The following is a 26,696-nucleotide window of genomic DNA, read 5'->3' on the forward strand; positions in this document are numbered from 1 at the left end:
GTGAGTCCATACAATTTATTAAGTGACTTGTTAAGCACATATTTACTCCTGAACTTATTTAAGCTTGCCATAACAAAGGGGTTGAATACTTATTGACTCAATACATTTCAGCTTTTAATTTTTAATTAATTTGTAAACATTTCTAAAAACATATTTCCACATTGGCATTATGGGGTATTGTGTGTAGGCCAGTGACACAACATCTAAATTTAATCCATTTTAAATTCAGGCTGTAACACAACAAAATGTGGAAAATGTCAAGGGGTGTGAATACTTTCTGAAGGCACTATGCTATGCTAGGGTTAAATGACATGGACTAGCCATCCATTAATATAGAACAAGAGCTGGAACAGTATGGAGTTAGATATCTGCCAAATATCGACCCAAACTTATTTACGATTCTAATGTTACATTCGTTTAATATTTTGGCAGATTTCTCACTCCATAGAATAGTAACACATATCCTCCAGTCCTGTACAAGATCAGATTATTCTTCAGGTTGAAACAGCAGCAGGTCAAACCAGGGGCATAATTTCAGCCAAACCTAGGGTAGCTGCTGTAGCTTCATTCACCTCAAACACATGGCATACAGCAATTACCTGCTACACCCTATCTCAGAACCGGGATGAAAAACTCTAGTTTAGTTTCATTTCAAGTCAAACGGCAGTTACCTAGCATCCTAGCCATCTACAGCAATCTTCTACCTCTACACTGTTTTAAAATAAAAGTTGCGCTGTTCACCATCCCGCTCCGAGGCGTCCGCATGGTTCCAAAACATGCTCTCTACCACTGCTAAACAGCCTGCCCGTCCACATGGTCCTAAAGCCACCCCGCTAATACTAAGCCACCCCGCTAAACTGCATTTGCTGCATTTGCATTGGAATTATTTTAAATTGTTAGTATTGAGCTAGGGTATGGGGACTGCCATACTCTGCCATACCCAATTGACGCCCCTGGGTGAAACTGCTATTGGAAACCACATTGTCAGGTATGTCCCAAACTTATCATAAAATCATGTAAAAGTACCTCAGGTCAACCAGTAAGCATCAATTACACAGAACCAGCTCAAACTGACCAACCTACAAGCACTTTGAGATCCAATCACACAAAAACCACACAAACATGCGCGAACAAGCATACATACATACACACACACACACAGAGAGAGACACACGCTCACTCACATATAGACCATGCATACACACAACCACACACACACGCGCCTGTCTCACAATTTTGCATTTGTACCACAAGTGAAATGAATAAAGATGTATGTGCATGAAAAACATTGTGCAAAAAAATGTTGAGCAAACTCCAGTCAGGGAAATAATGGCAGTACTGAAATCACTGTAAACCCCCCCCCAAAAAAATCCTGCTACTCCTGGGTGGGATGAGTGGCCGTAGCAGGAGCATATCACACTATTGAACCACACTATGGAGTAAAAGCTATGGTAAAGAAGCCTTATTATGGTAGTGGAAAGCAAGACAAAATCCCCTCACTGATTAAGAACAATAAAACCCCAGTTTAAAAAAGTAACAGATGAAAAGTAAATTTGCAAAACCCCAAAGGATATATAAAGGCCTATATAATCTCACCAACATTTAAAGTCAAGATCTCTGTTCACATACTCTGTATTGATTCTGAAAAATATACTGTATAATTCTTCCTACTACTCCCCCCTCACATCACACACCACCAGTGTAGGGCAGTCACACTCAATTACACTGTTACTTTCCCTCTGTCCCCAAAAAGTCAGTCACTTTCACCACCGTGAGTGTGAAGTGTTCACAGACTTTGAGGCTTTGGATGAAGAGCTGACTTGAGATCAGTTTAAGGTTTTCCCACAGCACAGTCCCTCTGGCAGTGACCCTCCCTCAGCAGCTCTCAGATCAGCTCTCTGTTGGACAATCCAGGTTTGAAGGTTCACCATGGTAGTCCACCAAACACAAGGCCCACACTCAGACCACCAGAAAAAAGCATGGGATTTAAAAGTTACACCACCACGATTTTCTCATCTCATTTCACAATATTGACAGTGAGTGTTTGAATCAACAAAACAAGAGACCAGCGTCAATCAGTCGCAATGGGGGGGAGCGGTGGATGCCCCTTAGCACTGCTCAGACTCGATGAAGCCCTCCTTCTCCTGGCCCACGGGCTCCACCTCCGCGTAGGCCGGGTGACCGGACCCTCGGCGGAACTTCATGGCCGGCCACCTCCTGGGACGCCTCTGGAGAAGGGGAGAGGGGTTAGAGGTCATTGAGGTGACAGACTAGGGTCAAAGGCCAAAGATCTGCAATGCCACTGACCTGTGCCCAGGGTTAGGTCACTGCGCTACCCTCTCTGTCAGCTGAGCTCTATCTGTAGCTATCACGTTCTTCTTGTTGCCCCTAAACGCTGATCCTGGGTCAGTTTAGCATTTCCCCCACTAATGGTTACGATTAGGGGAGGGGGAAGCTGATCCTAGATCTGTACCTAGGGAAAACTTCACAGAGGAGCTACATATGGAAGGATAGCAGTAGAAATAAGCGAGCACATTGTATCACAGACAGTGAGATATAATATATGACATTTCCGGAGTTAATAACCTCTTAGGTATGCGTGATTGAAACAGATGTATTGGGAGCATAAATGTTATGACATTAATTGACACGCTCTCGCCGTTTGATATATGCCATGTACTAAACCACTCAGTGAGTGATGAGAGCTCCGAGAGAGAAGCATTTGAATTCTCTCCGAGAAAATTGTTCCTTGATGAGGGATTGGCTCATTGTGCGATATTGACCTTGAAGATTATGCATTTGTCATTTATTTTCTTGATGTTTATACATCAATCAGTCTCATTACGTTCTCCAAACGGTACAAATGAAACCAAAACCAATTCATTGCCAAAGCGTTTGTAGGCATTTATCATCAAAGAACCATGTGGAGCCCTGTTTCACTGCCTGCGCCCTGTGAAAGTAATCATGCATATTTATGAGTTGGAGAAACAAGGATAAAGTGTAATAAACGCTGCCCAGATTATGACTATACTTTTTTTTTGGGAGGGCCTGACAGAGCTTGAGTCCCAAATGGCACCCTATTCCATATATAGTGCACTATTTATGACCAGAGCCCTATCGACTTTGGTCAAAGTAGTGCACTAAATAGGGAATAGGGTGCAATTTGGGACCCATACAGAGAATCACAGTGGGAGTAGTTTGTTATTCCACCCTGACATACTGGCGTCTAGTGGTTGGAGACATATTGCCTGACCTTGGAATGAAGTATCTGCTGGGGTAGGTTAGGAAAGCACACATCATAATCAAACTTGACAGGCAGAGAGAGACGGAGAGACTCCCTCACAAGTTGTTGTAGTACTGTACTACCCTTAGACTAGCATGGGTCTCTGCCTGCTGTTCTAAAGTACTTCAGGTGACATGACTGACCAACCGGTAAAGACAGTCCAGAGCAAAGGGACTTCTAAATCCAGTGGATACTTATGGACTGTTGACAAGTCAAAGCAATACCTGTCTTTGTACACTGCTCAAAAAAATAAAGGGAACACTTGAACAACACATCCTAGATCTGAATGAATGAAATAATCTTATTAAATACTTCTTTCTTTACATAGTTGAATGTGCTGACAACAAAATCACACAAACATTATCAATGGAAATCAAATGTATCAACCCATGGAGGTCTGGATTTGGAGTCACCCTCAAAATTAAAGTGGAAAACCACACTACAGGCTGATCCAACTTTGATGTAATGTCCTTAAAACAAGTCAAAATGAGGCTCAGTAGTGTGTGTGGCCTCCACGTGCCTGTATGACCGCCCTACAACGCCTGGGCATGCTCCTGATGAGGTGGCGGATGGTCTCCTGAGGGATCTCCTCCCAGACCTGGACTAAAGCATCTGCCAACTCCTGGACAGTCTGTGGTGCAATGTGGCGTTGGTGGATGGAGCGAGACATGATGTCCCAGATGTGCTCAATTGGATTCAGGTCTGGGGAACGGGCGGGCCAGTCCATAGCATCAATGCCTTCCTCTTGCAGGAACTGCTGACACACTCCAGCCACATGAGGTCTAGCATTGTCTTGCATTAGGAGGAACCCAGGGCCAACCGCACCAGTATATGGTCTCACAAGGGGTCTGAGGATCTCATCTCGGTACCTAATGGCAGTCAGGCTACCTCTGGCGAGCACATGGAGGGCTGTGCGGCCCCCCAAAGAAATGCCACCCCACACCATGACTGACCCACCGCCAAACCGGTCATGCTGGAGGATGTTGCAGGCAGCAGAACGTTCTCCACGGCGTCTCCAGACTCTGTCACGTCTGTCACATGTGCTCAGTGTGAACCTGCTTTCATCTGTGAAGAGCACAGGGCGCCAGTGGCGAATTTGCAAATGTTGGTGTTCTCTGGAAAATGCAAACGTCCTGCACGGTGTTGGGCTGTAAGCACAACCCCCACCTGTGGATGTCGGGCCCTCATACCACCCTCATGGAGTCTGTTTCTGACCGTTTGAGCAGACACATGCACATTTGTGGCCTGCTGGAGGTCATTTTGCAGGGCTCTGGCAGTGCTCCTCCTGCTCCTCCTTGCACAAAGGCGGTAGCGGTCCTGCTGCTGGGTTGTTGCCCTCCTACGGCCTCCTCCACGTCTCCTGATGTACTGGCCTGTCTCCTGGTAGCGCCTCCATGCTCTGGACACTACGCTGACAGACACAGCAAACCTTCTTGCCACAGCTCGCATTGATGTGCCATCCTGGAAGATGCTGCACTACCTGAGCCACTTGTGGGGGTTGTAGACTCCGTCTCATGCTACCACTAGAGTGAAAGCACCGCCAGCATTCAAAATTGACCAAAATATCAGCCAGGAAGCATAGGAACTGAGAAGTGGTCTGTGGTCACCACCTGCAGAACCACTTCTTTATTGGGGGTGTCTTGCTAATTGCCTATAATTTCCACCTGTTGTCTATTCCATTTGCACAACAGCATGTGACATTTATTGTCAATCAGTGTTGCTTCCTAAGTGGACAGTTTGATTTCACAGAAGTGTGATTGACTTGGAGTTACATTGTGTTGTTTAAGTGTTCCCTTAATTTTTTTGAGCAGTGTATATAAGCTTGATTGTCATTTTTGGGGGGAGAGTGGATGACTCTTCTTTCATATTTTGTATGCTGTATGGACAGACGAGACACCATTAGAGACAGGTGAAGAGGAGATACAGTGAGAAGGGAGCACACAGGGATTGAATTGCACACAGTTTGAATGTTGAGATAGCCACATAGAGTGGTATTATAGACTCACCTGGATGAAGAAAAGGCTTGCGGCTGATGTGGGGTGGTGGTAGATGTAAACGGTGACCAGGACTGCGGCTGCCATGATGAGCATGACCATGAGGATGCCCAGGATCAGGCCAGTGTGCAGTGGGTGTGTGCCCTTCCTCTCTGCAGCACTCTCCTTTGGCATCGCTGGAGTAACACAGCAAAACACACTTTAGAATCTCTCTCTTGAACACAGACCCAAACACTCAGACACATGCATGTAAACACGCACACACAATTGTGTTGTGCACAATCCGTCTACCAGGTACTCAGATTGAACAGACTTTCACTGCATTTCTCCTATTGAACAGTAGGGGACACTCATCATTCATGAGTGCTGCTGGTCTCTCTTTCTGCGGTTGTCACTAGGACTTCTGTCTTAGTAAACACGCCTGAAGCTTGTGATAAAAAATTAAGTTGACCAAATGTCATGATGCACGGCCTTGTTCAGCCTCACAGTCTAATCATAATTACTCTAGTGGCAATTACCGTTCAACCATTTAACCATGCAAGAAACGAAAAGTGCCAGGTTCAACCCCCAGAAAAGTTAATTGTGTTTTGCTATTGTTCCAAAAACAAAACAACCCTGAATATTATTCTTCAAGCCTTACAGTCAACTAAAATTAGATGTTCTTTCTTTCTGAAAAAGATGGAACATTCCGGATCCAGCTCAGCCGTTAGCAGACAGTGTGTGTGTGTGTCTGGAAGGAGGAGGTTAGCATCGTTGTGGCATAGCCTGTCTAGCTATTCATGAGCAGCGTGCTACAGCAGAGGCATGAGATAATCCCAAACCAAGGTTAGCACATGGTGTTGTTGGATAGGAGGAGAGACGCGTCTATGGATGGAGATATCGAAAGTTATTAGGCACTCTTCAGTAATGACAGTCCAGTTTGATAAGATGGGTGTTTGGAGAGGAGACTCCATAATGATTGGCTGTCCTACAGAGAGCCTTAAGGAATGTGCACTGTCATCTTGAAGGCTGTGGGACAAGACAGAGTCAAACCAGGCCTAATTGGCTACCAGTGAATTCATGTGTTCTTAATCACAAAAGCCTTGTTCACATTGGCAGTTTGAAGGGACTCAAATCTAAAATTTTTGCATATCCGATTCGAATCTGTTATTTTTCCTGCAGACTGAACTGACAAAAAGCACATGGAATCGGATATTTCAAGCCACATTTCAAACCACCTTATTAGGTGGTTTGAAGTCGGATACAAATCTGATTCCTGGCCATGCGACTTATTTCTGAACGGTCAAATCTGGTTTATTTGCCCTCAAGTGGTTTTTAGACTGTTATTTGGCATATATTGTTTCTTGCTAGCTATTCTGTTGACAGTTTGACAAGAACATGTGGTAGATAACTAGCTTGTTAATTGTTTAGTAACAAATTATTGAATTTAATAAACAAATATACAGTACCAGTCAAAAGTTTGGAAACACCTACTCATTCAAGGGTTTTTCTTTATTTTTACTATTTTCTACATTGTAGAATAATAGTGAAGACATCAAAACTATGAAATAATACATATGGAATCATGTAGTAACCAAAAAAGTGTTAAACAAATCAAAATATATTTTATATTTGAGATTCTTCAAATAGCCACCCTTTGCCTTGATGACAGCTTTTCACACACTTGGCATTCTCTCAACCAGCTTCACCTGGAATGCTTTTCCAACAGTCTTGAAGGAGTTCCCATATATGCTGAGGACTTGTTGGCTGCTTTTACTTCACTTTGCCGTCCCACTCATCCCAAACCATCTGAACTGGTTTGAGGTCGGGGGATTGTGGAGGCCAGGTCATCTCATGCAGCACTCCATCACTCTCCTTGGTAAAATAGCCCTTACACAGCCTGGAGGTGTGTTGGGTCATTGTCCTGTTAAAAAACAGATGATAGTCCCACTAAGCCCAAACCAGATGGGATGGCGTATCGCTGCAGAACACTGTGGTAGCCATGCTGGTTAAGTGTGACTTGAATTCTAAATAAATCACAGACAGTGTCACCAGCAAAGCACCCCCACACCATAACACCTCTTCCTTCATGCTTTACGGTGGGAACTACACATGCGGTGATCATCCATTCACCCACACCGCGTCTCACAAAGACACGGCGGGTTGGAACCAAAAATCTCAAATTTGGACTCCAGACCAAAGGACACATTTCCACCGGTCTAATGTCCATTGCTCGTGTTTCTTGGCCCAAGCAGGTCTCTTCTTCTTATTGGTGTCCTTTAGAAGTGGTTTCTTTGCAGGAATTCGACCCATGAAGGCCTGATTCACACAGTCCCCTCTGAACAGTTGATGTTGAGATGTGTCTGTGGCTTGAACTCTGTAAAGCATTTGTTTGGGCTGCAATTTCTGAGGCTGGTAACTCTAATGAACTTATCCTCTGCAGCAGAGGTAACTCTGGGTCTTCCATTCCTGTGGCGGTCCTCATGAGAGCTAGTTTCATCATAGTGCTTGATGGTTTTTGCGACTGCACTTGAAGAAACTTTCAAAGTTCTTAAAATGTTCCGTATTGACTGACCTTCATGTCTTAAAGAAATGATGGACTGTCGTTTCTCTTTGCTTATTTGAGCTGTTTTTGCCATAATATGGACTTGGTCTTTTCCCAAATAGGGCTATATTCTGTATACTCCCCCTACCTTGTCATAACACAACTGATTGGCTCAAACGCATTAAGAAGGAAATACATTTCACAAATTAACTTTTAAGAAGGCACACCTATTAATTGAAATGCATTTCAGGTGACTACCTCATGAAGCTGGTTGAGAGAATGCCAAGAGTGTGCAAAGCTGTTATCAAGGCAAAGGGTGGCTATTTGATTACTACATGATTCCATATGTGTTATTTTACAGTTTTGTATTATTCTACAATGTAAAAAATAGTAAAAATAAAGACAAACCCTTGAATGAGTAGGTGTGTCCAAACTTTTGACTGGTAGTGGAAAAAAATTGATATATTGTATTTATTTTTTATTTTACATTTTACATTTTAGTCATTTAGCAGACGCTCTTATCCAGAGCGACTTACAGTTAGTGAGTGCATACATTTTTCATATTGGCCCCCCGTGGGAATCGAACCCACAACCCTGGCGTTGCAAGCGCCATGCTCTACCAACTGAGCTACAAATACAAAAACAGAAATATACAAACAAGAGTACATAAACCTAACAGACAGGGGTATTACATATCGAGATACATTTTCAAATTTGTAAAAAAGTTTTATGGTACTTATTGCTTTTTTGTTTTTACGCTTACTGATATACAATATTTGCCAGACAACAACAATACTTTGTTCCAGTTCACTTGTCCTAGGGCTGCATTCCAGTATATTGTAGCAGAGGGAATAGTAACATCTTGACATAGTTTTCTTATATACATGTTATTACATTTATAGTTTAAAATGTCCCTTCCTTCTAGCTGTTTTGAGGCTACAAAATCCTCAACAGTTGCACTTGGAGTACTGTTATATTCTCCTAAAAGAAGAATAGCACCTTTAGAAACAGCTCTAACAACAAAATTATTTGAAAGTCCTCAGGAGTGAATGTAACATTGTGGTGTTCTCATGAATTCTGGATAGTCATATAGTTGTTCATCATTATTCAATAATTGTTTAACCCAGATAATGCTGTTGTCAAACCAGTTCTGGAAAAACAAACACTTATTTTTGTATTTTATGTCTTTATTATTCCAGATTGCAAATCTATGTGGGGGAAAATGTTTGTAGATGAGGTTCCAAGTTAGAAGTACTTGTTTATGGAAGTTAGCAAGCTTAATAGGGATCTTAACCACATCAAAGTTGCATTTGAGTTAGAATTCTAGACCACCAATCTGTTGGAATATTAAATTAGGGATTAAATTCCAAATGCAATCCTTATTTCTTAAATGGTTTTGTATCCATTTGATCTTAAATATTATATTAGACGTTTTACAATCCAGAGCATTCAATCCTCCCTCCCCTTGGGTGCTACATATTACCGCTTTTCTTAAATAATTAGGTTTATTCCTCCATATGAAGTTAAATAATTTATTATCAACCATTTTAGTTACTGAGAGAGGAACATCCAAAGCAAGGGCGGTATAAACTAATCTGGACAGACCTTCAGATTTTGACAAAAGTACACGTCCAGATAAAGAAAGATCTCTTAATAACCAGGAGTTAAATCTCTTTCCAATGTTCTCTACAATAGGAGAGTGTAAATTCTTTACAATAAAAGGCTTCTTTTCACCTGGCAATTAGGCAGTGTTTAGGCCTACCTGTTCTGTCCGAGTTAGACTCTGGCTCTCTCTCAAATGTTCTGATTTGGCCACATTACTTTCCCATCGATAATCACTCTTGCAATGACAAAAAATGCAGTTTTCTCTGCCTTTCAAGCTGCAGCCACCGTTGGCCACAGTTTCTCCCATGTCACTTTGTCCGCTGAGGTCAGAAACTCTGTGAACCTCCATATTTGCTTGATGAGGAACTCACAGTTCTTCGCTCGCCTCCAGAGAAGATCCCGTGTAGATCTGTTGGTGAACCGGATGATGGTTGTCCTCGGTCTTGATCCTTGAGTCTTCCCAAACGATGAACGATGTCCACAGTTTCCTGAAATGTGCCTTTTGATTCGGGAATGACAGCTCCACAGATGTCAACAACTCTGTATTTGATGTCCTCACCCGCCTGCTCTGGAATTCCATGGAGCATCAGGTTCCACCTGCACTGGTATCTCTCTGCCTCATTCACCTTTTGCTCGAATTCAGCCACCTTCTTTTCATTTTCCTGGCAGATAACTTCTACCTTGAGAGCTTCAAGTTACTTGGTGTCCACATCACCAACAAACTAACATGGTCCAAGCACACCAAGACAGTCATGAAGCGGGCACAACAAAACGTATTCCCCCAAGGAGAATGAAAAGATTTGGCATGGGTCCTCAGATCCTCAAAAGGTTCTACAGCTGCACCATCGAGAGCATCCTGACTGGTTGCATCACTGCCTGGTTTGGCAACTGCTTGGCCGCCGACCGCAAGGCACTACAGAGGGTAGTGCGTACGGCCCAGTACATCAATGGGGCCAAGCTTCCTGCCATCCAGGACCTCTATACCAGGCGGTGTCAGTGGAAGGCCCTAAAAATTGTCAAAGACTCCAGCCACCCTAGTCATAGACTGTTCTCTCTGCTACTGCACGGCAAGCGGTACCGGACCGCCAAGTCTAGGTCCAAGAGACTTCTAAACATCTTCTACCCCCAAGCCATAAGACTCCTGAGCATCTAATCAAATGGCTACCCAGACTATTTGCATTGCCCCCCCACCCCTCTTTTACGCTGCTGCTACTCTCTGTTTATTATCTATGCATAGTCACTTTAACTCTACCTACATGTACATATTTCCTCAATTACCTCGACTAACCAGTGCCCCCGCACATTGACTCGGTACCGGTACCCCCTGTATATAGCCTCGCTATTGTTATGTTTACTGCTGCTCTTTAATTATTTGTTACTTTTATTTTGAATTATTTTATATTCTATTCTTTTTTTTTGTATTCTTTCTTAAAACTGCATTGTTGGTTAAGGGCTTGTAAGTAAGCATTTTACTGTAAGGTCTACACCTGTTGTATTCGGCGCATATGACACATACAATTTGATTTGATTCTTCATGTCACTTTTGAGGGTTTTCACTTGTCCAGAGATAAAGTCAACATATTTTTTTATGGCCTCAATTTTCATCGTATTCCCCCTAAACATTTCCTCCAAGCCATCTGCCCTTTAATCTATTTTTACTGTCAAAAGCATCACAATAATGTTTTGCATCTCAAGAAGTGACATACCCACTTGCCCTCTCATATTTTTCCCCTGGGGCTTGACTGGAGTGTCGGGGTTGTAAGGTAACAGCCTGAGCTGGGGACTGGATGGGCGCAGGTTGTCAGCATTGTTGTGCGTGCTCACCAAATTTTTATCACCCACAGCAGTATTTCCACCCATAGTTACATTCTGAAGAGGAGTACCCAAAACCATACCATCTTTTGCTGCTAATTGTCCAACTGATGATTTCTCCATTTCTTTTCTTTTGGTTTTGGTCGTGGAAGTTTCCATGTAGACAAGCTAGTTTTTGAGTTAGCTAGCTGATCTGGCTATCTAGTGTTGTTGCTAACTTAATAGTTTTAGAGGTGAATAACTTGCAGAAAGTAATACATTATTTTGATAAACAAACTAAACCATATTCATACGGGGTTTTATGACCTTAGAAATGACCAAATGGTCATATTTGGGTGAGGAAATCCAATAATTCCTTCAACTACCAAAAAACCGCATCTGCCCTGACCGCCATCTTGCTCGCGCCCCTCACAACAAATTACTGAATGACTGTGCTAGAAATCTAAACTGCTAACTAGCTGGCTAGTTGACTGCTGTGGCTAGCGGAAAATGACTCGTTTTGAGAGTTAGATAATCTTATCCTTTGAGGCTTTAAAAGTGTTCTTACACTATGATTTTGAACATTCAAAGCAACTGGGAAACGTCCATTGCAGGCATTGTTGTCACCTTAACTTGCTACATAACTTCTGAGTGATAGGAAGCACCACCAATCACCTGTCGTTACTGGCGTAGCTACAGTGAGGGAAAAAAGTATTTGATCCCCTGCTGATTTTGTACGTTTGCCCACTGACAAAGACATGATCAGTCTATAATTTTAATGGTAGGTTTATTTGAACAGTGAGAGACAGAATAACAACAACAAAATCCAGAAAAACGCATGTCAAAAATGTTATAAATTGATTTGCATTTTAATGAGGGAAATAAGTATTTGAACCCCTCTCAATCAGAAAGATTTCTGGCTCCCAGGTGTCTTTTATACAGGTAACGAGCTGAGATTAGGAGCACACTCTTAAAGGGAGTGCTCCTAATCTCAGCTTGTTACCTGTATAAAAGACACCTGTCCACAGAAGCAATCAATCAATCAATCAATCAGATTCCAAACTCTCCACCATGACCAAGACCAAAGAGCTCTCCAAGGATGTCAGGGACAAGATTGTAGACCTACACAAGGCTGGAATGGGCTACAAGACTATCGCCAAGCAGCTTGGTGAGAAGGTGACAACAGTTGGTGCGATTATTCGCAAATGGAAGAAACACAAAAGAACTGTCAATCTCCCTCGGCCTGGGGCTCCATGCAAGATCTCACCTTGTGTAGTTGCAATGATCATGAGAACGGTGAGGAATCAGCCCAGAACTACACGGGAGGATCTTGTCAATGATCTCAAGGCAGCTGGGACCATAGTCACCAAGAAAACAATTGGTAACACACTACGCCGTGAAGGACTGAAATCCTGCAGCGCCCGCAAGTTCCCCCTGCTCAAGAAATCACATATACAGGGCCGTCTGAAGTTTGCCAATGAACATCTGAATGATTCAGAAGAGAACTGGGTGAAAGTGTTGTGGCATCAACTCAACTCGCCGTGGTTGGAGGAGGAGGAATGCTGCCTATGACCCCAAGAACACCATCCCCACCGTCAAACATGGAGGTGGAAACATTATGCTTTGGGGGGTGTTTTTCTGCAAAGGGGACAGGACAACTTCACCGCATCAAAGGGACGATGGACAGGGCCATGTACTGTCAAATCTTGGGTGAGAACCTCCTTCCCTCAGCCAGGGCATTGAAAATGGGTCGTGGATGGGTATTCCAGCATGACAATGACCCAAAACACTCGGCCAAGGCAACAAAGGAGTGGCACATTAAGGTCCTGGAGTGGCCTAGCCAGTCTCCAGACCTTAATCCCATAGAAAATCTGTGGAGGGAGCTGAAGGTTTGAGTTGCCAAACGTCAGCCTCGAAACCTTAATGACTTGGAGAAGATCTGCAAAGAGTAGTGGAACAAAATCCCTCCTGAGATGTGTGCAAACCTGGTGGCCAACTACAAGAACGTCTGACCTCTGTGATTGCCAACAAGGGTTTTGCCACCAAGTACTAAGTCATGTTTTGCAGAGGGGTCAAATACTTATTTCCCTCATTAAAATGCAAATCAATTAATAACATTTTTGACATTACATTTACATTTACATTTTAGTCATTTAGCAGACGCTCTTATCCAGAGCGACTTACAGTTAGTGAGTGCATACATTATTTTTTAATACTGGCCCCCCGTGGGAATCAAACCCACAACCCTGGCGTTGCAAACGCCATGCTCTACCAACTGAGCTACACCCCTGCCGGCCATTCCCTCCCCTACCCTGGACGACGCTGGGCCAATTGTGCGCCGCCCCATGGGTCTCCCGGTCGCGGCCGGTTACGACAGAGCCTGGATTCGAACCAGGATCTCTAGTGGCACAGCTAGCACTGCGCTGCAGTGCCTTAGACCACTGCGTTTTTCTGGATTTTTTTGTTGTTATTCTGTCTCTCACTGTTCAAATAAACCTACCATTAAAATTATAGACTGATCATGTCTTCGTCAGTGGGCAAACGTACAAAATCAGCAGGGGATCAAATACCTTTTTCCCTCACTCTATGTCAGCAAATGACTGTTGTCTGAACACACACAAATCCGATTTGTTCACTTGTAACTTGCTGTTTGGACAGTCAGTATTCCAAAACGGATTTGAAAAACAAAACTGATTTGAGCATTAAGGCCTGCAGTGTGAACAAGGCTTAACACACACCTCCAACTCTGTCCCTTTCCAGCTAGCAAGTTGGAAGTTGTGGGAATGTACTGTATCTTTTTGGTTTCACATTGGTTGTGGGAACGAAGCCATACGTTTCCTGACCGGTAAAACTAAACGTTTTTTAAACGTTCTGATAACAGAAGTGAACATTTTGCCTGTGCTCGGAATATTTCTTATTTGGTTGCAGGGAGGTTCTGAGAAAGTTTTACTCTCGTTCCTTAAGTTTTACTGTGAGGTTTTATTAACGCTCTGAGAATGGAAATTATAGGTTATTTGGAAGTATTCGAATAACTTAACTTTCACTGACTTTTTCAATAAGAAATGAACTTTCTATAACTCCAAGCACAGATGGGACACATGGAAATAGATTTCCTTAGGCATTAATCATGCAAACACATGTCTTGTTTAGTGAGACACGGCATCAATGACCTATGATCAATTCCAACCTCTGATCTTCGGTTCTCTATCCATGGAATTAGTCCACTGTGCCACCAGGATGGAGCTAGCTGTTTATTTTAGTCTATTCAAACAGACCCCATTTTCAAAGGAAACAAGCACTCATTAAGATCAGTTGTGGCCAATTAGTGGGTGCGGCCAACACACCTGAACACTTAACAAGATAGAGGATAGTGAGAGTTTTGGTGACGCTGAGAACGGAATGTACAGTGGGGAAAAAAAGTATTTAGTCAGCCACCAATTGTGCAAGTTCTCCCACTTAAAAAGATGAGAGAGGCCTGTAATTTTCCTCATAGGTACACGTCAACTATGACAGACAAAATGAGAAAAAAAATTCCAGAAAATCACATTGAAGGATTTTTTATGAATTTATTTGCAAATGATGGTGGAAAATAAGTATTTGGTCAATAACAAAAGTTTCTCAATACTTTGTTATATACCCTTTGTTGGCAATGACACAGGTCAAACGTTTTCTGTAAGTCTTCACAAGGTTTTCACACACTGTTGCTGGTATTTTGGCCCATTCCTCCATGCAGATCTCCTCTAGAGCAGTGATGTTTTGGGGCTGTCGCTGGGAAACACAGACTTTCAACTCCCGCCAAAGATTTTCTATGGGGTTGAGATCTGGAGACTGGCTAGGCCACTCCAGGACCTTGAAATGCTTCTTACGAAGCCACTCCTTTGTTGCCCGGGCGGTGTGTTTGGGATCATTGTCATGCTGAAAAACCCAGCCACGTTTCATCTTCAATGCCCTTACTGATGGAAGGAGGTTTTCACTCGAAATCTCACGACACATGGCCCCATTCATTCTTTCCTTTACACGGATCAGTCGTCCTGGTCCCTTTGCAGAAAAACAGCCCCAAAGCATGATGCTTCCACCCCCATGCTTCATAGTAGGTATGGTGTTCTTTGGATGCAACTCAGCATTCTTTGTCCTCCAAACACGACGAGTTGAGTTTTTACCAAAAAGTTCTATTTTGGTTTCATCTGACCATATGACATTCTCCCAATCCTCTTCATCCAAATGCACTCTAGCAAACTTCAGACGGGCCTGGACATGTACTGGCTTAAGCAGGGGGACACGTCTAGCACTGCAGGATTTGAGTCCCTGGCGGCGTAGTGTGTTACTGATGGTAGGCTTTGTTACTTTGGTCCCAGCTCTCTGCAGGTCATTCACTAGGTCCCCCGTGTGGTTCTGGGATTTTTGCTCACCATTCTTGTGATCATTTTGACCCCACGGGGTGAGATCTTGCGTGGAGCCCCAGATCGAGGGAGATTATCAGTGGTCTTGTATGTCTTCCATTTCCTACTAATTGCTCCCACAGTTGATTTCTTCAAACCAAGATGCTTACCTATTGCAGATTCAGTCTTCCCAGCCTGGTGCAGGTCTACAATTTTGTTTCTGGTGTCCTTTGACAGCTCTTTGGTCTTGGCCATAGTGGAGTTTGGAGTGTGACTGTTTGAGGTTGTGGACAGGTGTCTTTTATACTGATAACAAGTTCAAACAGGTGCCATTAATAAAGGTAACCAGTGGAGGACAGAGGAGCCTCTTAAAGAAGAAGTTACAGGTCTGTGAGAGCTAGAAATCTTGCTTGTTTGTAGGTGACCAAATACTTATTTTCCACCATAATTTGCTAATAAATTCATTAAAAATCCTACAATGTGATTTTCTGGATTTGTTTTCCTCAATTTGTCTGTCATAGTTGACGTGCACCTATGATGAAAATGACAGGCCTCTCTCATCTTTTTAAGTGGGAGAACTTGCACAATTGGTGGCTGACTAAATACTTTTTTTCCCCACTGTATATGTTTTTAAGTAACATTCTTAGAACATTCTCTGAATGTTTAGTTTTCTTGTGGTTTTTATGGAAAGTTTTCTTCATGATGTTAATGTGTACAAATAAAATTTTTAGAACATTTCCAGAATATTGCCAATAACTTATATACAGTGCCTATACAAAGTCTACACAGCCTTGAACCTTTTTCACATTTTGTTGTGTCAGTGCCTCAGTTGCATGCATTTAAATAAGGATGTTCCACTTATCTACACACCATACTCCACTTGTAATTATTTTTTATTGTGAAAAATTATATAAAAAGAAATATCATAATTGGATAAGTGTCCACCCCCCTGAGTTAATACTTGGTGGAAGCGCCTTTGGCAGAATTACAGCTGTGAGTCTGTTGGGATAGGTCTCTACCAACTTTGCACACCTAGATTTGGCAATATTTGACCTTCTTTACAAAACTGTTCAAGCTCTGTCAAGTTCGTTGGGGAGCGTAGATGGACACCAATCTTCAAGTTATGCCACAAATTTTCGATTTGATTTAGGTCGGAGCTCTGACTGGGCCACTCAAGGAAATTTTCCTTTTTATTCCTTAGCCACTCCACTGTAGATTTGGTTGTGTGCTTCAGGTCATTGTCATGCTGAAAGGTGAACTTCCGTCCCAGTTTCAGCTTTCTTGCAGAGGGCAGCAGGTTTTCCTCATGGACTTTTCTGTACATTGCTCCATTAATTTCCCCTTCTATCCTGATAACATGATGCCGCCACAGCAGGGATGGTGTTCTTAGGGTGATGTGCCAAACGTAACGCTTTGCATTTAGGCCAAAAAGTTCAATTTTAGTTTCGTCAGACCACAAAACCTTTTGCCACATGATAACAGATTCTCCAGAGTGTTTTTTGCATACAGTGCCTTGCAAAAGTATTAATCCCCCTTGGCGTTTTTCCTATTTTGTTGCATTACAACCTGTAATTTAAATTGATTTTTATTTGGATTTCATGTAATGGGCATACACAAAATTGTCCAAATTGGTGAAGTAAAATGAAAATATAACTTGTTTCAAAAACGTCAAAAAAATTAATAACGGAAAAGTGGTGCGTGCACATGTATTCACCCCCTTTGCTATGAAGCCCCTAAATAAGATCTGGTGCATCCAATTACCTTCAGAAGTCACATAATTAGTGAAATAAAGTCCACCTGTGTGCAATCTAAGTGTCACATGATCTGTCACATGGTCTCAGTATATATACACCTGTTCTGAAAGGCCCCAGAGTCTGCAACACTACTAAGCACGGGGCACCACCAAGCAAGCGGCACCATGAAAACCAAGGAGCACTCCAAAGAGGTCAGGGACAAAGTTGTGGAGAAGTACAGATCAGGATTGGGTTATAAAAAAATTATCAGAAACTTTGAACATCCCACGGAGCACCATTAAATCCATTATAAAAAAAATGGAAAGAATATGGCACCACAACAAACCTGTCAAGAGAGGGCCGCCCACCAAAACTCATGGACCAGGCAAGGAGAGCATTAATAAGAAAGGCAACAAAGAGACCAAAGATAACCCTGAAGGAGCTGCAAAGCTCCACAGCGGAGATTGGAGTATCTGTCCAAAGGACCACTTTAAGCTGTACACTCCACAGAGCTGGGCTTTATGGAAGAATGGCCAGAAAAAAGCCATTGCTTAAAGAAAAAAATAAGCAAATACGTTTGGTGTTCGCCAAAAGGCATGTGGGAGACTCCCCAAACATATGGAAGAAGGTACTCTGGTCAGATAAGACTAAAACTGAGCTTTTTGGCCATCAAGGAAAATGCTATGTCTGGCGCAAACCCAACACCTCTCATCACCCCGAGAACACCATCCCCACAGTGATGCATGGAGGTGGAAGCATCTTGCTGTGGGAATGTTTTTCATCGGCATGGACTGGGAAACTGGTCAGAATTGAAGGAATGATGGATGGCGCTAAATACAGGGAAATTCTTGAGGGAAACCTGTTTCAGTCTTCCAGAGATTTGAGACTGGGACAGAGGTTCACCTTCCAGCAGGACAATGACCCTAAGCATACTGCTAAAGCAACACTCAAGTGGTTTAAGGGGAAACATTTAAATGTCTTAGAATGGCCTAGTCAAAGCCCAGACCTCAATCCAATTGAGAATCTGTGGTATGACTTAAAGATTTCTGTACACCAGCGGAACCCATCCAACTTGAAGGATCTGGAGCAGTTTTGCTTTGAAGAATGGGCAAAAGTCCCAGTGGCTAGATGTGCCAAGCTTATAAAGACATACCCCAAGAGACTTGCAGCTGTAATTGCTGCAAAAGGTGGCTCTACAAAGTATTGACTTTGGGGGGGTGAATAGTTATGCACGCTCAAGCTTTGAGTTTTTTTGTCTTATTTCTTGTTTGTTTCACAAGAAAAAATATTTTGCCTCTTCAAAGTGGTAGGCATGTTGTGTAGATCAAATGATACAAACCCCCCAAAAATCAATTTTAATTCCAGGTTGTAAGGCAACAAAATAGGAAAAATGCCAAGGGGGGTGAATACTTTCGCAAGCCACTGTATTCCCATCCACTGGGGAGCAAGGCCCACCCACTGGGGAGCAAGGCCCACCCACTGGGATCCAGGCCCACCCACTGGGAAGCCAGGCCCAGCCAATCAGAATGAGTTTTCCCCACAAAAGGGCTTTGTTACAGACAGAAATACTCCTCAGTTTCATCAGCTGTCCGGGTGGCTGGTCTTAGATGATCCCGTAGGTGAAGAAGCCGGATGTGGAGGTCCTGGGCTGGCGTGGATACACGTGGTTTGCGGTTGTGAGGCCGGTTGGAAGCACTGCCAAATTCTTTAAAACGATGTTGGAGGCGGCTTATGGTACATAAATGAACATTATCTCCCTCAAAACTTGAGACATCTGTGGCATTGTGTTCTGTGCAAAACTGCACATTTTAGAGTGGCCTTTTATTGTTGGCACCTATGTAATGATCATGCTGTTTAATCAGCTTCTTGATATGCCACACCTGTCAGGTGGATGGATTATCTTGGCAAAGGAGAAATGCTCACTAACAGGGATGTAAACAAATTTGTGCACAACATTTGAGAGAAATAAGCTTTTTGTGCGTATGGAAATTTTCTGGGATCTTTTATTTCAGCTCATGAAACATGGGACCAACACTTCACATGTTGCGTTTGAATTTTTTTGTATATATGACATTAAATAGAACCACATGGGAACTTGTGTGGAATGTTCTGTGGAAGTTCTGAAATTCCCACTGAAGAACATTGTTTCTTAACATTCTCTGAACTATTTGAGAACATTCCCAATGTCAAACCAGTTGGAGAACGTTCGTAAAACACTTTCAAAATTGAAATGAAATGTAACCATGTTTGAACTTTTAGGAAACAATCTGTTAAGGTAGTGAAATACCAAGAAAACAATTGTTGTTAAGTTCCTTAAATGTGTTGAGAACGTTTCAAAGCCAAGCAACTATCCTGCACCATTCCCAGAAAGTTGTGGGAAGGTTGTATGCAAAATAACCATAGGAGAACCACGCCCTCACCAAGCTCTAAGAAACATATGGTTCTCAGAACGTTATGCGCTAGCTGGGTTATATCTGTGGTTATTTTTTTAAGTTTTATACAATGGGTGGGTCTAATGCTGGATTCTGATTGGTTAAAACCGCATTCCTTAGTCTATTCCACAAATTAAAACTGTCTGAATCTATGATGTTAAAATGCCTATTTACTCTGTTCCATCTGACTGCTCAATCCACTGTCTCATCAGCTCAGCCAGGCAATTTATGTACTACATCTACACTGTAAAAAGCATCTAAACATGATCTCCCTTTTCTTTTAGACTAGTTTTCAACAGCGGAGATTTGTTATAACCTTGCTTTCTGTCTCCTACATTTGCAACATTGTTTCAATATTGAAGTTCGATCTCCAGCTGTTTTATGGTAATTAACATTTCGGGATTCGGGATGAGACAGACAGGCTGGCAGCTTTTCTCAGCCAGTCGAAATCATGAATTGGCTTCATACATACAAAGAAATGTGAATAGAAAAACACGAAATGCAGCTACTTTGCTGTCAATCCAGCTTCAGTTTGAAGTATTTGTGTTAGGTGTGTAACGTCAGTTGGCTATCTTTTCTGAACAGTGGCCTGGCCAGAGAGCGAATGTTCTATGCCAAGCGAAATCGCGGAACAGCTTAAAGAAACGCAAATGCAGCTACTTTGCTTTTATTCTGACTGCACTGTTTGACGTGACTGTGTTAGCCAAAGTTGGCTAGCTAGCAAGCAAGGGATAAGAACGTTGTCAGCCATCATGGCAACGGAACATTTAGAACGAACGACTGGGTCGTGTTCATAGATTTGGAACAAAAAGTCTTAACGACCGGGTTGTGTCTCTGGCAACCGAACCGATAGAACGAACGCCCGACCAGCCAGTTTAGGTAGCAACCCTAGATTTGTGTCGGGTCTATATCTCGTGGAAGGATGAAATTGTATGAATAAATTCATCAAAATAAAAAATGTTATGAAAATATGTAAATCATTATTTGAATATGTTGGTAACCCGTTGTATAAAAGTGATAATGCTCTCGAAGCTGGTGTTTGGAGGATATATTGGCACGGTTTGACTTCGTCTCGGGCCTAAGAACACCCGTGCTAATATATCCTCCAAACACCGGCTTCTCAGGCATTATCACTTAATTAACAACTACTACTACTACTACTACTAGTAGTAGTAGTAGTCATTTGAAACCAGCACTCCAACAATCAAAGCTGAAAACCTGATAATAAGATAACATTGGCATGCAGTGCACTCAGTCACAGCATCACATGGCAATGGAACAAGTACATTGGAACACCCCGTTCTATAGTCTTATGTCTGATTCCCGTGTGTGTATGTGTGTGAGAGAGTCACGGCGGCTGGCCCATTGATCATAGCAGGAGTGAGCTAATGAAATTATTACAAAACAAACGGCCACAGCTTTGATCTCTCATCTCCCACAGATTTATGGCAACATTCCTTCCTGGATCTTTTTATTTATTGCGCTCATATATTTATACATTTACGGTATTTTTCTTATTTTCTTTTCTGTTCTCTTTCTTGGTTTAATTAGTGACTAGCCACCCACAAGTGCCCCAGCCAGCTCCTCTCCTGGCTCTCTGCTTTATTGATCTCTATAATTGCACAGGAAAACAGGGAGGTCCAGAGTGCTAATCAAACCTGTTTGCTAATGTCTGGCCAATAATTGTGGATTAACATGCACTGTAAAAAAAATAAAAAATCAACTAATGAACTAGTTTCAACTAATTATTATTCAGTAAATGGTTCCACAGCATTTTTTAGTTTACTCAACTTTCGGTCAAAGTGTTCCCCTGAATGTAACATTTTTAGTTGGCCCAAACTTAGCTCCAACATGAGAAAACATTTGTGTGTGTAACCAGTTCCACAGCCTTTTTTTTTTTAGGTAAGATACCAAAATAATAATTTATAGTTGACACATAATTTGAAATTGACTGAATTTTTGCATACGTTTTCTCATGTTTGAGCTATGTTTGGGCCAACAAAAAAGTTCAGGTATTGACCGAAAAGAAAAAGGCTGTGGAACCAGTTACTTCATAATATTTAGTTGAAACAACTATTTTTTTTTTTTTACAGTGATAGATCACGTCTTGATGTATTTATCTCATAATGTACATTTTCTGTGAACGATATTACTAATCTAATGTTAACCTGTAATCACATTCAACCATGCAAGGAACAATAAAGTGGCAGGTTTAGGGTTGAGAGCAAAGGGAAAGCAAAGTACTACAGGTATCTACCGACCAAATTTGCATTCTGAATGATCTGATATTACATCTTCTACAGTGTTGCTGTATTTGTGGGGGTTTTCGTATAGTCAAAGCAGCTGGTAGCAAATATAATTTCCATTCAGGGATATGGAGTGGGAGTAAGTCTTGGAAAAAGGTATATTTTGAAATAGAGCTGATCTCTTCAATTTTGAGAGTTATTTGTCAATGGTAAGTGTTTTGGAAACCTCAGAATATGCTCTTCCTGATAAGACACCAAACAAAAATATATAAGGAAATTAGTCAATTTAAATAAATGTATTAGGCCCTAATCTATGGATTTCACATGATTGGGAATCCATATATGCATCTGTTTGTCACAGATACCTTTAAAAAAAAGTTGTGGCGTGGATCAGAAAACCAGTCAGTATGTGGTGTGACATCAGCAAACGGCTTGCCCACATGACGCTTTTCACAGGATTCATCCGTGAAGAGCACACTTCTACAGTGTGCCAGTGACCATCGAAGGTGAGCATTTGCCAACTGAAGTCAGTTACGATGCCGAACTGCAGTCAGGTCAAGACCCTGGTGAGGACGACGAGCACGCAGATGAGCTTCCCTGAGACGGTTTCTGACAGTTTGTACAGAAATTCTTCGGTTGTGCAAACCCACAGTTTCATCAGTTGTCTGGGTGGCTGGTCTCAGACGATCCCACAGGTGAAGAAGCTAGATCTGAAGGTCCTGGGCTCTCATGGATACATGTGGTCTGCGGTTGTGAGGCCGGTTGGACGTACTGCCAAATTCTCTAAAACGACGGAGGCGGCATGCCAATTGCACGCTCCCTCAAAATTTGAGACATCTGTGGCTTTGTGTTGTGTGACAAAACTGCACATTTTGGAGTGGCCTTTTATTGTCCCCAGCACAAGGTGCACCTGTGTAATGATCATGCTGTTTAATCAGCTTCTTGATATGCCACACCTGTCAGGTGGATGGATTATCTTGGCAAAGCAGAAATGCTCACTAACAGGGATGTAAACAAATTAATGTACAACATTTGAGAGAAATAAGCTTGCTTATGGAACATTTCTGGGATCTTTTATTTCAGCTTATGAAACATGGGACCAACACTTTAGATGTTGCGTTGATAGTTTTTGGTCAGTGTGTATATATATATATATATATATATATATATATATATATATATATATATATATATATATATATATTTGTTCAGTATGTATGGAAATTAAAATGTCTTACCTGTATGTGACTCCGTAGGAGGATTACAACAAGTCACTTTTTGCTTATAACACAAATTATGTTTGTGATATCAAAATTCTAACAACTAATGTGTTAAAATACTTATTTAGGCAAAGTCAAGGATGGAGGGGGGCATGACTTAAGAAATGGAAGAGATATTTCAATGTTAAATTCATGTTGGGTCAAATTGACTCACTCTGCCTTTCTACACTCTTAGAACAAAAGGTGCTATCTAAAACCTAAACGGGTTCTTCAGCTGTCCCCATAGGAGAACCCTTTGAAGAACCCTTTTTGGTTCCAGGTAGAACCCTTTTGGTTCCAGGTAGAACCCTTTTGAGATCCATGTAGAACCATTTACACAGAGGGTTCTACTTGGAGCCCAAACACATGACTGTAAGTCGCTTTGGATAAAAGCGTCTGCTAAATGGCATAATATATTATATTATTATTAAAAGAGTTCTACCTGGAACCAAAAAGGGTTATCCTATGGGGACAGCCGAATAACCGTTTTGGAACCCTTTTTTTCTAAGAGTGTAGTGTTAAATGGGTCTATTGTGATTGAACAGGGATTTTATGGGGCTGTTCAGTGCTAACACCGCTGCCCCGACCATCCAAATACACTATTTATTTAGGAACTATGCTAGCCTTATAGAACAGCAGGTAGCCTACATTAACAGAAACTGTACTCAAGGGCAGTGTATATGTGCAATGTATATGTGCCTGGGATTGGGACTTTTATCGTGTGTGGATGGATAACTGTGTGTGTGTGTGTGCATGCATGAAAGAGAGCTTGAGTCTCAGTGTTCGTGTGAGCCCTTTGTCTCAGAGCATAAAGATTTCACCCCCACCACAGCACTACTCAAAAGCTCTCTGTACAACATGTCTTAGCCACTGTGTTAGAATGAATCAAATCCTTCATCAGTCCCTCCTTGACTAATTTCTAATTCATCCCCTTCTCATTAGCAGAGGTATATGACCCGTTTGGCTCAAGCACAAATCCCCTTTCAACTACATCATAAAACCAAAACTGTCTAGAAATATTAACAGACGTCCCAAAAACACCACCACCACCAACAGTGAAACTAGAGCTGGAAACTGGAAGGCAATTTGTCTGTGTTTGGGAGAAAAGTACAGAGTCCATCTGCCAAGCCTCACACAGTTAGAGGCAGCTGCTCCACAGTAGTGGCTAGGCTAGGCTGTTGGTCTGAAGTGTTTGCAGGGGTCACCCGCCCAGTGCTCAGAGCGAGAGGGGAATAGAAATGAACAGCCTAGTGTGGCTAACCAACAACACCATAACAACCTCACAGACCAGTCTACTGCTGTGGAAAACACTGCTGCGCTGTGTCCCAAATGGCACCCTATATAGGGCACTACGTTTGACCAAGGCCCATAGGGGCATTCCACAGGGCTGTGGTCAAAAGTAGTGCACTATATAGGTAGTAGGGTGCCATATGGGACGCATACCTAGTTTAATCTGACTGACAGTTTCATCTCATCTGTAGGAGGGGTGGAGTGGGGTGGAGGGAGATTTACTTGGGCTGCAGAGACAGGGGTGTGGATGAATACACATGTTATTCAAATTGGGTCCCACAGCTGAAAGCTGGCAAAAACAATAGCCAGAAAAACATAGTCACAGTGTCTCAATCCTGAAAGTGGATGACTATGCCTTTAACACTGCATGCATGGCTTTGAAAGGTATAGGCTGCATACCAAGTGGCACTTTATTCCCTTAATATCCCATAGGCTCTGATCAAAAGTAGTGCACTATATAGGGAATGGGGTGCTATTTGCAAAGCAGCCATTGGAATGAAGGTTACATTTGTTTCTGCAGTATAATGAAGCAAAGTCACATCAGCTACATGAATGGGACTGTGGGGGTCATGGCTGATATGGCTGGAGGCCAACATTGAACCATCTCACTATAATCAACCAATCAGCATTCTCCTCATAAACGTTCTCACCACATAAATCTGCTGTACTTACTGAGCCTTCAGACAGCAAAACACAGAGCTTGGGGAGAGAAGATGAATTGAATGACCTTGTGGACCCAGACCACGCTACTCTTTTAGCGCCACATTACTGACAGTACAGTGTCACAGGGCCACAGCCATCCTCTCACCTGGCTAATGTGCCTAGCGAAGCTAATCAACACATAGACAGGTTGTGTCCCAAATGGCAACGTATTCGCTATATAGCCCTACTTTTGACCAGGGCCAATAGTGCATGATACAGTGAATAGGGTGCCTTTGGAGACGCAACCTAATTCATTCTGCTAGATTTAAAGGGAGAGAGACTATTTCTCAACTTGCTTGGAGGATAAGGAGTGTCCTGTCCTCTTCGAGTAGCCTCTGCAGTGAGACAGTACGGTACATCCTGATTGTCCCTTATCTTATCACTTAGCCAAGGCTAATCGCGTTAGCGTTTTCTGCCGTGCTCCGTGTTTCCCAAGGTTAAAGGACACGCACACTGCTGGATCTGATAGAAATTACACTAAAATGTGAATCTGTGTCCAAGCCCAAAGCTAGGCGACGATGCAGGTAGACTATGGGTCCTAAGTGGAGTGGATGAGATGCACCAGATATCAAATACTAAATACACAGCTAACGTTGAAATAAACTGTATACATTTTGTGTAGTATTTTCAAATTTGATTGAACAGATGGTGAGAGTGGATGAGAGTGGGAAAAGATAGAGGTTGTGTCAAAGGGCAGTAGACAACCTATACCGACAACGTAGACGTGTTTTGGAGTCTGTGGCATTACCGCTAGACCAGCCAGGCCACAGCCCTTTTAGACAGCCTCTCCATATAGTCACATGGCTGGTTTGTGGTTGTAATCTGTCCCATGCTCAGTGTGCACCTAAAGACATGGTGTGGTTTGGGCTGTAGCAGCCTTTGGCTCTGTGGTTTCAGTATGATCTCAAGATGATCACATTGGCTCATTCCCTCCATCCCTTTTGGCTTTCACCTTAGGCCCAAATCCCTTCCCAGCACGCTTCCCACACAGTGATTGCATCCCAAATGGCACCATATTCCCTGCATAGTGCACTATATTTGACCAGAGCCTATGAGCCCTGGTCAAAAGTAGTGCACTCTACAGGGAATAAGGTGTGATTTGGGACGCATCCTGTGAAACAGGGCTGGTTTCTCCAAAATGAAAATGGGCACGCAGAGATTTAGTCTTGTCCGACATCTGGGAAGAGGCTGTGCCACGAACCAGCAAGTGAGATAGGCAATGTTTGGGTAAGGACGATAAGAGACACAGATTTCCAATGCCTCTCCGGCAGGAAATACAATATTTGTATGGTTCACTCTGGAAGTGATGGAGTTGAGACTCATTTTGGAATTCAAATGTCAGTCTAACACACTCGCTCTCTCTCTCTCTCTCACGCACACACACACACAAACTAAACACAGTGTGGGTGTAGCTAATCAGCAGAAAATGTTATTCAACCATTTATTTTTGTTAAATAG

The 26,696-nt window shown here is 42.5% G+C and overlaps 1 protein-coding gene across 1 annotated transcript in view; it reads right to left on the minus strand.

The window, feature by feature from the left end:
• Positions 1 to 26,696, minus strand: part of LOC311109110 (plexin domain-containing protein 2-like) — a 164,172-nt gene continuing 137,476 nt past the window's right edge. The window contains exons 13-14 of the mRNA XM_084151919.1: positions 5,290 to 5,453; positions 1 to 2,228 (exon numbers count right to left, since the gene is read on the minus strand). Of these exons, the coding sequence (XP_084008045.1) occupies positions 2,109 to 2,228; positions 5,290 to 5,453 (284 nt within the window). The 3' untranslated portion in view covers positions 1 to 2,108. The remainder of the gene's footprint in view (positions 2,229 to 5,289; positions 5,454 to 26,696) is intronic.

The sequence above is a fragment of the Coregonus lavaretus genome (assembly GCF_964263955.1).
Source record: "Coregonus lavaretus genome assembly, chromosome: 34".
In the NCBI taxonomy this organism is placed as follows: domain Eukaryota; kingdom Metazoa; phylum Chordata; class Actinopteri; order Salmoniformes; family Salmonidae; genus Coregonus; species Coregonus lavaretus.